The following is a 12,962-nucleotide window of genomic DNA, read 5'->3' as shown; positions in this document are numbered from 1 at the left end:
GGTGCTGCAGGGCCCCGTCCCAGGTGCAGGGCATCAGCCCCACTCGCTCGGGCTCACTGGGACTGTGTCCTCACCTGTGAAATGACACTCCCTGCGCCTGGCGACTGGGGGGTGGCCCTGCTGCGTGGGGAACCCTAGGGGTGGAGCCACAGGGGGCCTGTGGGTGGCGGGCCTGCTTAGGGCAGGAGGAGAGAGTCGAGTCGCTGCCCGCCTGTGGCGGCCGAGGCGGGCCTGCGCCCGAGCCCAGCCCTGCCGTCGGCAGCACCGGCCCCAGGGTTTCTTTTCGGGGGAACCCAGCATCCGCGGGCGGGCCCTCGGTGGGGGGCACATACCATGGCCGGGGAGGCCCAGGTGGTAGAGCCGCTGCGGGTCCTCGAAGGTGCCGGCCTCGCTCAGCGCAGACACCAGCCGGCGGTAGTGGTCCTCCGGGGCCATGCTGGGCCCCAGCTCCGGCAGCAACAGAGTCTCTGCTTTGGGGGGGCACACGGGGAGGGGTCTTTCTCAGACACCTTCCTCAGGCCCTGCCTCTCCTCTCGCAACTGGCTGATGGGCGGACCCCACCCTGCAGAGGGTCTGAGTCATACCCTCCCCCTCCCCCAGCTCCCACCTTGGGGGGACTTGCTTCGAGCCTTCTTCTCCAAGGGGCAGTCGGTGCTGATGTGGGAGGAGCGGCCCAGCCTCTTGCCTAACACGTCACCTGGGGGACGGTAGAGTCACCTCAAAGGCCACCTCGAGGCCCCCAAGGTCTGGTGCACCTGCTGTGTGCAGTACCCCTAGGCCCCCCACCCAGGCCACACCTCTCGCTGCCCCCAGAAGGCCTAAGCCAGCACTCCGGCTTTGCCTGCCACACACCTGCCCACCTGCCCGGCAGGCTCTGAGCTGCTGAGGACACCCTGGGTAGCCTCGCCCGATGTGCTTAGCATCCCTGCCCCCCACACATGTGGCCAGCCCCGCCCCACCACTCCATGAAGTCCTGTCTCAGACCCCACACCCAGACCACACTCATCCGCATCCCTGAGCCAGCCTGCTGCAACTCAGCAGCAGGCGCCCGGCGCCCGATGGCAGGCCAGTCGGTGCCCAAGGTCTGGGGCCTCTGCTGGACAGCTTGGCAGTGGCCCTGCTCTCCTGGGCCCAGCGGTGCTGGGGTGCAGGAGCTGCCCCCTCTGTGACCCAGGGCCACCATGACACCTCAGTGAGGGGGCACTGCCATTAGCTCTGGAGCCTAATTCCTTTTCCTTGTTCCCTTAATCTGTCATTTTTATCAGCCCGGGAAGTGCAGCGCGATCAATCTCCACTTTACAGCTGACAGAATGGTGCTAATAACTTATTGATCTTGGCCACCTTGCTGCCACCGGCCTGAGGCTGGGCCCAGGCCTGCCCCACCCCTACCTCAGGGCCTGGCAGGATGGGGGCACAACCAGCACAAGGCCCCGAGGAAGCCCAGGTGGACACTGACAGCCCGGTGGCCTCAGGGTCCCATGCGGGACAGCCTGAGGACACGCTGTGCCAGGCCTGGGGTGGGTCTGGGCTGGGTGCACACCCGCTCCGCACACGCCCTGTAAGGGTTAGCAAATAAACCACGGCTCTCGCCTTCTGGGGACCCGTGGCCCATTTTCCACTGTGGGGACCCCCTTCCCCTTTCTGTTGGGGGTGGGAGGGGCCCCTAGGGAAACCCAAGCAGTGGCTGTAGCCGGGCCCTGCCAGGGGCCCTGTGGTGACCAGTCCTAGACGAGAGCCACCCCACACGGGGACGCACCGGGCAGCCGGGAGCAGACACATCACAGGGCGCCGCCCAGGCCCACCTGGGTCCTCCATCCTCCCGACCGTCCCGCTCCTGCTCAGGGGCCGGGGCCGTGGGGCGGGACTAGCTCGCGGCCCCTGGGGAGGCCCAGGTGAGCCCAGGCGGATGGCCCCACCCCAGGGCCACGGGAGCAACGGGGAGGCCGGGGGCACTGCTGCCCCGAGGAGAGGTCGAGACCCTGATGAAACCCGGACCCAGGGTGCGGGTGACACTTCAAGTGTGACTTCGGCACAAAGTGGGCGCAGGGACGTCGGACAGGGCCCCCGTGTGGAGGGCCAGGCACAGCCCTCGGCGGCGTGGGGGGGGGCCTGCTGCCTCCAAATATCTCAATCATCGTGGGGCTCCCGGGGCCGCACTGGATCGATGGGGCAATTAGATTTTATCAGCCGCCGGCTCAGCTGCCTCCAACTGGGCTCCAGAAGCAGCCCCACCCCCACCCACAGGGCCTTCCCAGGCGCAGGCAGGCCTGGGGGGCACCGATGGGGAGGTCTGGGGGGCGCAGGGTGCCACCCACCGTCCCCTGCCCAGGGCTCCTGGGATGGCAGGGCCTCCACCACGTCCTCTGGAGAGGACCCAGGTCCCCGAGTCGCCCCTGGGGGCGGGAGGGCCCCTGTGCTCTGCCGGGTGGGTGGGCGCTCTGTGTCGTGCTCGGGCGTGCGTCCCTGGGCCTCCGAGAGGCCTGCGTGCCCATGGCCGTCCCCCGGCTGCCCCCGTGAGCAGGGGCGACAGCAGCCCGGCCCCGAAAGCCCACCCGGCAGCAGCCACCGTGGAGCCGCCGCCTCCGCCCCCGTCTGCCCGGCCGGCTGGCCGGGATTAACACAATTACCGTCACAGGGAGCCCCGGGGGACAGCCGGCCTCGCCACCTCCCGCCTCCTCCGCCGGCCTCCCTGGCCGCCTGCCAAGGATGCTGGGGGCGGCGTCCAGCGCCGCTGAGCAGACGCTGGGGGGGCGCGACGTGGGCCGTGCTCAGGCCCGGCTGCTGCAGCCCCGTCCTGGCCCCGTCCTGGCCCCCGGGCTCCTCACCTGTGCTGCCCAGGCCAATCTCCACGCCGCCTCCCTGGAACTCACAGCGGCTCTGGTGCTCGGGCATCACGAGGTGGCTGCTGCGGTGCAGGCTGGAGATGAGGGTGGGGAGGTCGCTGTCTTGGCTGCAGCGATCAAGAGAGGGAAGGCGAGAGCCCGTGAGGCCAGGCGCCCAGCCTTGGGCACGAGGAGCGCCTGGCAGAGCCTGAGTGCGGGTGAGTGCGGCACCAGGGCACGGCATCTGAGTGCAGCCTGGGACGCCACGCGGGAGTGTCCCTAGGGCGGGTCCCACCCAGGGCAGCAGGCACCTGCCGAGTGTCCGCCAGGCAGGGGACTTGCCCCTGGACCCCAGGGCCGCCCCTGGACGGTCTGCACGGCAGAGGATCCGTGCAGCCTCGCTGTGCCCTCTCGGGGGCAGCTGGGCACCCACCAGGCGGTGCGCCAGCCCCAGGGAGCCCGGCACCGACACACCCGCTGCAGCGGCGAGACCGTCCCCCGTGCCGTTCCACCTGGAACTTCCCACCAGCCACGGGCCCCACCGTCTTCCCGTGAGGAGGCCAAGGGTCAGAGCCAGGTCCAGGAGCCACGGACATGCACGTTCACTGCACACGGGCGCACACACTCCCGGGGGCCGAAGCCCTGTGGACGGGCAGACACGCCGCGGGCTGGGCTGGGCGGGAAGCAGGGGGAGCTGGAGGAGAAATGCACTGAACCCTTTTGTCCCCTCGTTTCTGCTCCCGCTGTATCAGCTCCACCCTGCGTCACAGAACCCCGGAGAGAAGAGGAAGTGAGGGACCCCAGGATGACACCCCACTCATTCGTCGGCAGAGAAGGGCCCTGGACCCTGGCAGAGGAAGCCCTGAGCAGCAGGGAGTTAGGACAGGACCGAGGAGACACAGCAGGGGACCAGCCCCCCAGCTCCCTCGCTCCCTGGCCCACCTGTGACAGCAGCCTCCGGGCTGGGCCACCGCAGCGGGGCCTCCACGGAGTGACCTGGGGACCAACCTTAAACCCCATTAAATAGCCCCCGCCCCCCAGGCCTGGGCGGCTAGAGCAGGCTAATCCAGGGCTGGCCCCTAAGCAGATCAGTCTCAGCAACAGAGACTCCAGGGTTGGGGCCGCCCCCCACCCCCAGGAAAGGAGATGCCCCATCTCCAGGGGGAGGGGGGCGGGGCGGGGGGGAGGGGGACTGCAGGGGACTACCCGGCAGCCCATCCACCTCACCTCTCATCCTCATCGACTCTGGTGGGGGGCTCAGATTGCCGTCCCAGCACCGGGGCGGGGGGGGGGGGGGGGGGCCTAGAGGCAGGGCCAAGGCTGTCTGGAGGGTGCCCTTGAAGGGACCCCTCTCTGGGTCCCGAGGGCTCCTGCAGGAGGTGACTGAGCAGGTGAGGCCAGGACCCCGGTTGGTCCTGCTCCCCCTCCCCTCCCCTCTGGAAGCCACCGGCTCTCCCACGCTCTGGCCGGGGGCACGGCAGCCCCGGGGAGGGGAGGCCTAATGGGAACCAGGAGGCCCGGCTCTCTGCCCCGGGGTGTGCCCCACAGGCCCCAAGACGGCCCCTCCCTGTCCTGGAAAACCTGCTGCGGTCACTCGCCGAGCGAACGGCACCACGTAAATGCCACAGAGAAGCCGCGCACACGCTCGGAACCCTGCGCCTGGCGCCCGGGCCGGGGGTCCTCTCTCGAGCCGTGAACACACGCGAGAGGGGAGGGCTGCGGGGGAGGGCGTGCTCGGAGGCTGGAGGCAGAGGGACCCCTTGGACCCCAGCCCTTCTGGGGGGGCCCTGGGCTCTGACAGGTTCCCTCGGCGACCACCACACTGCCCGGCCCTCTCCCGCCTCCCGGCCAGGTCAGGGTCTCCCACAGGGCCGGGGATGCGTGGACTGGTCCCCTGTGGAGTCAGACGGACAGAGGGACAGGGGTGCACAGACAGACGTCAAACGGACAGACAGATGAAGACAGATGACGGAGTCAGACGGACAGACAAACAGATGGAGAAGGACAAAGCGACCGTGGTGTGATCAGACAGATGGACAGAGCCTGGAGGACAGACAGGAGCCTGGAGACAGGAGGACAGAGCAGCGTGGGCAGTGTGAGGCAGCCGGTGCTGCACGGGCACGGGGTGGGGGCAGACGGGAAGGTCCTCTGAGCCACGTCCCCACGACCCCTGTGCTGAGACCCCAAAAATCATCCCGGCTGCTTCTAGGGCCTGTGCCCCGACCGACCCCCCACCCTCTCCCACATCCTGAGGGGCTGCAGGCAGAGTCCGACCTGGGAGGGGCGCCCCCGGGCTCCCTGCGGGCTTCGCAGTCGAAGCTGGCCTGGAGAGTCCCAAGAACAAGCCTCGTGAAGTGTCACCAGGGTCCACGGAGGCTCGAACTGTGACCAGCCGAGCGGGCCACTCCCCGTGGGGCAGAAGTGAGTTTGAAGACGTTTTCGTCGTGGCCCGGCTCTAGGACCGACCGTCCCAGAGAGAAGCACTAGCGCGCCCGGCACAGAGCCGGCTGGGAGTGGGGGCACCTCCCACCGGGGCTCCCTGGCCCTTCCTGCGGCTTCCCCAGAAGCCTGGGGCAAGACTTGACCCCGCTGGCCTGGAGCCGCAGCCCGGGCTCTGCCCACAGACTGACCACCCCTTGCCCCTCTGGAGCCAGAAACCTGGGTCGCCCTCGTGTCCCTGACCTCCTCTCTCGTTCCCTCGCTCGTCCCTCCCTCCACAGTCTTAAATCACTGTGGGCTCAGCAAACCCCCACCTGCTGGGCGGGGCTTCCAGGGGACCTTTCCAGAACATGCCCCTGGTCACTCTGCTGCTCAAGAGCTTTGGGTGCCTCCCCACTGCCCGAGGGACAAGGCCCGAGGGACCCTGCATCCAGAGCTTTTCAGCATCCACCCGCGCCAGACTTGCAGGCCTCCCCTCCCACCTGTCCCTCCCCCACTTCTCAGTGTTTACAGGCACCTGTCCCTGGCGAACTCCTATGCATCCTTCAAGACCCCACTCGCACATCACCACCCTCACGGCCTCGGGGGCCTCTGGGAGGGTGGGAGGGGGAGGTCGTGGCCTCTTCTCTGGGCGGATGGGCTCACGTGGTCAGTCCCATGTGGGAGGGGAGCGCACCCTGGCTCCAGGGTCGGGTTGCCCAGCATCCCCGGCTCCGTGCTGATGCCAAAGTTCAGGCACGTGTGGACAGACAGACAGACAGAAGGACCACAGACAAATGGGGGGGAGGAAGGGCAGGAGGCCGGGGGATTCGGAAGCAGACTCGTACGTGTGGGGGAAGCCGGGTCCCGCGCTCACCCACCTGCAGGACGTCTCTCGGAAGGAGATGTTCACGTCCCAGTGGGTGTGGACTCTGCGAGGGGAGGGGCAGAGAGTCAGCTTGGCCTCGGCACCGGCACCTGGACGGCGAGCGGGGCGTCTGTGCGGCGCGCCCCCCATCTGCCCCGGAGCTCCAGCCCCAGAGGGACGGGCCGGCTCAGCCCTGTCTCCAGCGCCATCTGGTGCGAGTTTGACTGCCGCCGGCGGCGACCAGGACAGGCCCCCAGGGCGGCAGCCGGCCCCTGACCTCAGCACAGGAAGGCAGCGGAAGCTGGGAGCTGAGGCCACCGTGCCTCCCCCCGGGGCCAGAGGGGCCCTCGTGTGGTGCAGCGGCAGGGGCTGCTGCTCCTTCCACAGGCCCCTTGGGCGACCGAACCGAATTCCTGGCGGTTAGAGCTGCCCCAGCTGGGCTGGGACCAGGCCAAGAAGTGACCCCACGGCCAGGACCCATGGCGGGGATGTTAGCCCAGGCGTGGGGCCCGGGGCCCCAGCTGTGGCCAGCTGGCACTCCAAGAGTGACCGCTGCACAGCCCAAGTGGGCAAGGCGGCGGGACAGGAGGTTGGGCGAGGAAAGGGCTCCGCCTGGTGCCCTCGAGCCTGCCCCGGCGGGGTCCCCGTGAGGGACCTGCCTCGGGGGGACCGCCCCACCTGCCTCGGCTGCTTCTCCCTGGCAGGAGCGGCTCTGGGCCAGGCAGAGGGAGCCGGGGCTCCTGGGGTCGGAGAGCCTGGAAGGGTGGTGAAGGCCTGGGAATTCTGGGAGTGCGTCCCCCATGCTGGACAGACAGACGCACGGACACACGGACACCGAGGTGAGTAGCCAGAGGAAGCTCTCTGACATGGGGGCAAGGGGAGAGGTGGGAGGTCGGGAAGGGGGGCCCCAGCCTAGAGCCCCCAGCAGAGCTGCCACCTGCCAGGTCTCGAGTCGGCCCAGCTCCCCAGGCCTCACCTTCGCCCCACCCGCGCCTGAGTCTCCCTGGTGGATGCTCCCCCAGCCTAGGGCCGAGCCCCCTTCCTCCCTCCCACACACCCAGGAGCTCTGCCCCTCCCCAGGACCCCTCGCTCTGGTCATGGCAAGAACCACCGCGGGGGTCCCTGCTCCCCAGTCCTGGCTCCCCGTCCCCAAGTGGGGGCAAGGGGGGTCTCTCTGTGCAACGGAGGGGCTGGCATGTCCCCCGGCTCCCGGCTTTGTGTCAGCTGAGGCACAACAAGCCAAACTCGGGCAAGAGACTCCCCTCCAGGCCTGCGCTGGCCTCCCGCTGCCCGGAGACCCACCCGGGGTCCCGCCCACGCCCGTGCCCGTGCGCCCACCGTGCCCAGGGCCTCAGCAGAGGTACCTTCTCTTCATGATACGGACGCGGGGGTCGTCCTCCTGCTTCAAGCCTGGCCGCTGCCCACAGGCTGGCCCACTCCCGTCGCTGTCGCCATCACTGGCTGAGAAGCTGGGGGTCAGCTCTTTCTTCAGGGCCCGGGCGGGGGGCAGGGCGACTGTCCTCTTGTCTGCCAGCCGCCCCCGGTTCTGGGCAGAGTGGGAAGAGAGGAAGTTAGGGCCTTGGCCCCGGTGTGGCTCGCACCCCAGGCCAGACCCGGTGACAGCAGCCTCACTGAGACCAAGGGGACACCGTTACCAGCCCATGTTCCCCACCGCCCTTGCCAGGCGTGGAGGGGCCTCCTGCCTCCGGGGTTGGCAGGAGCTACACCTGACCAAAGGCCAAGGGCAGGGAGACCAGGCCTTGTCCAGACTGCACCCTCCAGCCCAGCAGTCCAGGGCCGTCAGCCCGAGTGTGGGGCCGCCACCTGGAGACAGACCCTGCTTCCCCAGCTCCTGCGAGCCCACAGGGCCTGCCTGTCTACCTGGCAGCCTGACTCAGACTCCGTGAACCCCCAGCTGAGACCCAGGTCCCGGGGGGTCTGCAGCCTGGGGCCCAGGGCTTACCGGTCCCCTGGCCAGGAACCCTGGGCAGCCCAGAGCCTCAAGCCCGGGAGCCGAGAGAGACCCAGCCTCCCCGTGGGCCCACCTCCCCCACCCTTGCGCGCGTGGTGCCGAGGCCAGAGTCATAGGCGCCGAGCTGCTGGCACCGGAGCCGGAGAGCAGGCTCACAGGGCCCTCCACACGGCCCTGCTCAGAGCTCGCCACACTCGAGGGCCGTTCCCTGCACACCACGGTGCTGCCCGAGCGTCCAGGTCCCGAGCCCTGGGGGAAGCAGAGAGGCCAGTGATCGCTCTCTGGTGGGTAGGGAGCTTTTTCTTACTTAATAGCAGGTTACCGGCTCAGGGAGGTGGCAGGGGCCTTGGATGATCTGATTTTCATCTTTTCAGCCCCGAGGCCTCCGTGGACCCTCTCTGTTCTGTCGCCAGGACCACGAGTCCCCGCCACACCCCCGAGCTTGAGGAGCACAGTGTCAAGGAGGGGCCCCGCCCCACCCTGGACCTAGAGGCCAGCTCTGCAGCCCCCACAGTCCTGCCCTGCAGAGCGAGGGCTTGTGTCAGAGCCAGGCCACCGTCACCTCTCGACACGCAGCCACCCTGGTGTCCTCCATTCCTGCCCTTGGGACTCTCCCCTGGACACCCTCCAGGCTCCTCCCTGCTGCAGCCAGCGAGACCACAGCTGGGCCTGCAGGGGTGCAGCCTGCAGGCGGCCTGCAAGACGAAGGCCTGCCAGCCTCGGCCCAGGGCCGTGCCCCCGCAGCAGAGCCTGGACGGGGGCGGCGGGGGTGAGTACCTCATCTGGAATAGCCCCCAACTCTCTGGAGTGCACTCCGCCGGGAAGTCCCCCCCAGCTCTGCCCTTCTCTAGCCTGCTGTGGGCTGAGCACCAGAACAGCCTCTCCTGCCGTTCTGCTCCGATTGAACCCACTGAGGAAAGGAACACACGGCTCCCTGAGTCTCGCCTGTGGGACAGGGAGGGGCAGCGGGAAGCCGGGCGAGTGATGCTGGCCTGGGGGGCACTCAGAAGGGAGGCCAGGGTGGGCAGTCATGACCCGGGCCAAGGACAGGGGACATCCGTGCCTCCTGTGCACACCTCAGACCTCACTCCCGCTCGGCCGCACAGGCTGGAAACCTGGGGGCCGGGCGTCCGCCGGTGGACAAGCTCCGCAGGCAGTGAGTGGAGCTGCCTGCCTGGCTGCATGACTCTCCTGCCGCGAGCACACCCCCCTCGGCCCCTGGGCAGCCTGTCTGTGCAGCGTACCCTCACCCAAGGGCCTGGCCGTGGGGCTGGGGGAAGGCGGGCTCTGTGTGGAACCAGCAGGGCTGGAAAATCAAGGGGCTCCATGGAGCTCCCTCCTGAGGACGGGGTGCGGGGCCAGGCCTGGGGAGGACCAGACGCAGCGGAGGCAGGCCCAGGCCTGGGCCGCCGCTCGTGTAAGTCAGGGATCAGGGAGCCCCAGGCAGGCAGGCGGCCCTGGACTGTGAACCCAACCTTGACCCGAAAACAAACTCCAGGCCAGCCTGGAGGGCACCCGGAGGACTCATGCTTGGCACCAGCTGCTTGAGAAGGTGAGGAGGTGGGTCTTGAGCTCTGTCTCTGGCCACAGGCGGGCCGGTGGCCGCGGGCAGGGGAGGCTGCCCGTGCAGTCACTGGGTCTGGAGCTGCCCGGTGCGCGCAGGCCGGTGGCGAGGCGTTCACATCAGACACTGCATGCAGCGGGCACACAGCCGAGTCCCCCTCCCCTGCCTGATGGCTGCATCTGACCTCGAGTCTACCTTCCCAGGTGTGTCTGTGGCTTCCCAGTTGGCCTAGGTTACCTGCTGCCAGGGCCCAAGAGGAACCCAGGGCATCCCCTCCCCTGCCCTACTCCCGCTCCAGAGAAAACAGGCCAAAGGTGAAAGACCAGGGGCCCTGCGTCCTCCCAGGCACCCCTGGGGCCCACCCCTTCCTGCCAGAGGGGGCTGCCAGTGGAGCCCTCAGAGCAGCACTGCCCACCAGCTCACGGCCTGGCTCCAAGTGGCCCCCCAGGGGCTCAGACTGGTTCCTCTCAAGATGCAATTTCCCGTTCAGATCGATGGTCCACCACCGCCAGGAGGCCGTGCGCTCGCTGCGGCGGGCACAGGGCCTGTTGCTCCTGCTCTCCTGGGCCACGAGGGGCCCCGTGGGTGTCCACACAGGGCTCGGGCCACAGCAGCCTCCGACCTCCTGTCCTCTGAATGCCAAGGACCCGCCCAGCATGGAAGCTGCCCCAGACGGTCCCAGTCCTGATCACCCAGGGTCTTGCCCGGCAGCGCCCAGCCGTGCGGACCCCAAAGAGGCACGTCACTCACGTCCAAGCTTATAAGCCCCCAGAACACACAAGGGGCCAACCACCACTGCCCACCCAGAATGAGCACTGCCCCAGGACTGGCCCTCTTCCAAGCTGGGCCCGATGACACGGTGCCCCCCCCCCCCCCAGCTGGTGATGGGCAGAGCCCCCAGGTCGGTGGAAAACACTCTCCAGGGAGGAACCTTCACACCCTGGGTTGTTCCCGGGGCCTCGGGAGAAGCAGCTCCAAGGCTCCCAAGGAGGAGGAGCTTCAGGATAGGCCGGATCCGAAGGGGTGGGGGCTCCAGGTGCCCCAGGATTCCTGCCCACAGCAAAATCGCCCCTGTTTGTCCCTGGGGCCCCCTCCTGCACACTGGCAGAGTTGACGTTAGGGTTCTGGGCCCTACAGAACACGCACACGCTCCACAGGGGAGAGGGAAACCCCAAGTTTCCCCCACATCTCACCACCGGGGAGGATATTCGGCAGCCCGGACAGTCGCAGATCGGAGGGTGCACCTGCAGAATCCCCTTGGACATAAGCGTCTTCAGACTTTTCCCTGCGAGGAGAGCCGAGGCAGGACCGGTGAGCGGACAGGAGGCACTCGGGCACACTTCCGGGCCGCAGTCGGCGGCGGGGCCGGACCCTCCCCTCACGAGCACGAACGCCCACCTCAGTCCAACTTGCGAACCCGCCGCCCATCCCACCATCGCGGACCCCGTAAGGATTTGCTGAGCCCAGAAACTGAGGATCCCCGCGAGCGCCCTTCCCAGACCCAGGGCGGCCTCCTCCACCCCTTCCCCCCGCCCCCATTTTCTCGCGCTCCACCCTCTCCAAACCCGTCTGCGAGCACCCCCAAAACAAGGGCTGAGGCAGGTCGAGCCCCGGGGCAAGTGAGCGGCGCAGCCAGGGCCTGGGGCTGCGCCTGGCCCCGGAGCGGGAAGAGGGCAGCCACTAAAAAGCCGCGAACCCCAAAGTCGAACGCTGCCGGGTTCCTGACTTTCTAACGTCTCCCACTCCCTCTCACCGCGTTTCTCTGCTTGCCCGCTCAGGCGCCCGCCCGTCGCGCCCTTGGAGTCAGACTCCTGCAGGAGCCCAACAGGCTGCTCCCAGCTCCGCCGCCGCCGCTGCTCTGCGCGCGCCCCCGCCCTGACGCGCGGCCCCGCGGCCCCCACCTGCCTGCGCCACCCCTACGCCTCGCCCGGCTCTCCAGCAGCGCGCACCCGCGCCCTGGGCGCACGTGTGCCGCGCTCCCCTCCCGCCAGACCCCTGGGCTCCGCGTCCGGGTGTCGGGGTGAGGGGAATGTCCTGCCCAGCCCGCCTCCCCCCTGCTCTCCCGAGTTCCCGTAAACTTCCCCTGCGCCGCGAGGCCCAGGAATCCCGCAAAGACCTTCGGAGCAGAAGGAGCGGCTAGCTAGTACGCCGCAGGCAGCCCGGGGGCACCGCGGCGGGGGCTGAGCGAACCGCGGAAGCTGAGGGCGCTGTGCCTGGGTCCACCTAGGAGACCGTACTGCGATGGGGGGGGGGGGGGGGGACTGTTCCTGCTGCAGCCCCAGAGTCACAGCGCCCTCTCTGGGTGGTGATGGAGTTTCCCAGATGGCGGAAGGAGTGGGGTCCGGACCCACGGGTCCTCGGGGAGCGGAGGGGAGGAACCGAAGCAGCCCGCGCCCCCACCGCGGGCGCACCTTTGTGGCGAATGCTGCGCTTCCAGTCCTTGGCCGTTTCGCGGCCGCTGACAAACTGGAACTCGTTGGGTGTAAGCCACTCGCCGCGGTGGCGGATGGACGGACCCTTGCTGCCCTGGCAGAGTTTGCGCACGTACAGCAGCGCGCGGTTGGCGCCGCACTCCACCTCGATACACGGCTCGCCGTTGTCCAGCAGCGGCTGGAAATCCGGTGCCGCAGCCGCCGTGGCGGAGAAGCGCTCGAGGGCCAGAGGGTCCCGGGGCAGGTGGAGGTGTGGGGCGGCCTCATGCAGGCTCAGGTAGGCGCGCGAGGTGCGGAGCGGCGGAGCCAAGAGAGCCTCGTAGCCAGCGGTCGCGGCCGGTAGCGAGGCTGCCGGAGGCAGCGCGGCCACGGCAGGCAGTGGAGCCAGGTAGCCTGGCAGCGGCGGCAGTGGCAGCGCCGCCAGGGTCGGATGGAAAGTGGCCAGAGCCAAGGCTAGGTCTTCGCGGCCCGGGAGCTCCTTCTTGACCGCCGGCATGGCGGGCCAGTGGTCCTGCAACCCGGCTTCCCGTCGCCAGCTCAACTTGTTCCCGGGCTGGAGTTGGGTCTCGGGGCGGGGGACCCGGGAGGCGCCTGGCGGCGAGCCCGCCCTAGCCGCTACTGCGCCTTGACGCCGCGCCTCCCGCCGGGCCCCCTCGAACGGCTGCCCGGCCGGCTGGCAGGGCCTCCGCTGCCCGAGACATGGTGCTACCAGAGCTGCTTCGGATCCCGGATCGACGTGCCGAGCGCCGTAGCTCCAGGACCCTAGGGCTCCGCGGGGCGCTCGGCCACCTGCGCCCGCGCCCCCTGGGGCGACCCCGCCCCCGCTCACCGGTCCGCCTGCCGGGCGGAGCTGAGCAGTAAGTCTTGCTGTCTGCGGACCCGCGCC

The 12,962-nt window shown here is 69.1% G+C and overlaps 1 protein-coding gene across 6 annotated transcripts in view; it reads right to left on the bottom strand.

Moving 5' to 3' along the window:
- SAMD11 (sterile alpha motif domain containing 11) overlaps positions 1-12,962 on the bottom strand; it is an 18,074-nt gene extending 5,112 nt beyond the window's left edge. The window contains exons 1-7 of one of the 6 annotated variants that reach the window (XM_036025129.1): positions 12,056-12,962; positions 10,838-10,929; positions 7,473-7,654; positions 6,122-6,172; positions 2,826-2,950; positions 608-697; positions 333-470 (exon numbers count right to left, since the gene is read on the bottom strand). In XM_036025129.1, coding sequence (XP_035881022.1) covers positions 333-470; positions 608-697; positions 2,826-2,950; positions 6,122-6,172; positions 7,473-7,654; positions 10,838-10,929; positions 12,056-12,572 — 1,195 coding nt within the window. In that variant the 5' untranslated portion in view covers positions 12,573-12,962. Of the gene's footprint in view, positions 1-332; positions 471-607; positions 701-2,825; positions 2,951-6,121; positions 6,173-7,472; positions 7,655-10,837; positions 10,930-12,055 lie in introns of all 6 variants that reach the window. The other 5 variants (XM_036025127.1, XM_036025128.1, XM_036025125.1 and 2 more) reach the window with 5 other exon arrangements.

Source organism: Phyllostomus discolor, chromosome 5, assembly GCF_004126475.2.
Source record: "Phyllostomus discolor isolate MPI-MPIP mPhyDis1 chromosome 5, mPhyDis1.pri.v3, whole genome shotgun sequence".
Classification (NCBI taxonomy): Eukaryota; Metazoa; Chordata; class Mammalia; order Chiroptera; family Phyllostomidae; genus Phyllostomus; species Phyllostomus discolor.
Note: the sequence above shows the minus strand (reverse complement) of the source record. Positions and strands in the feature narration are given on the sequence as shown.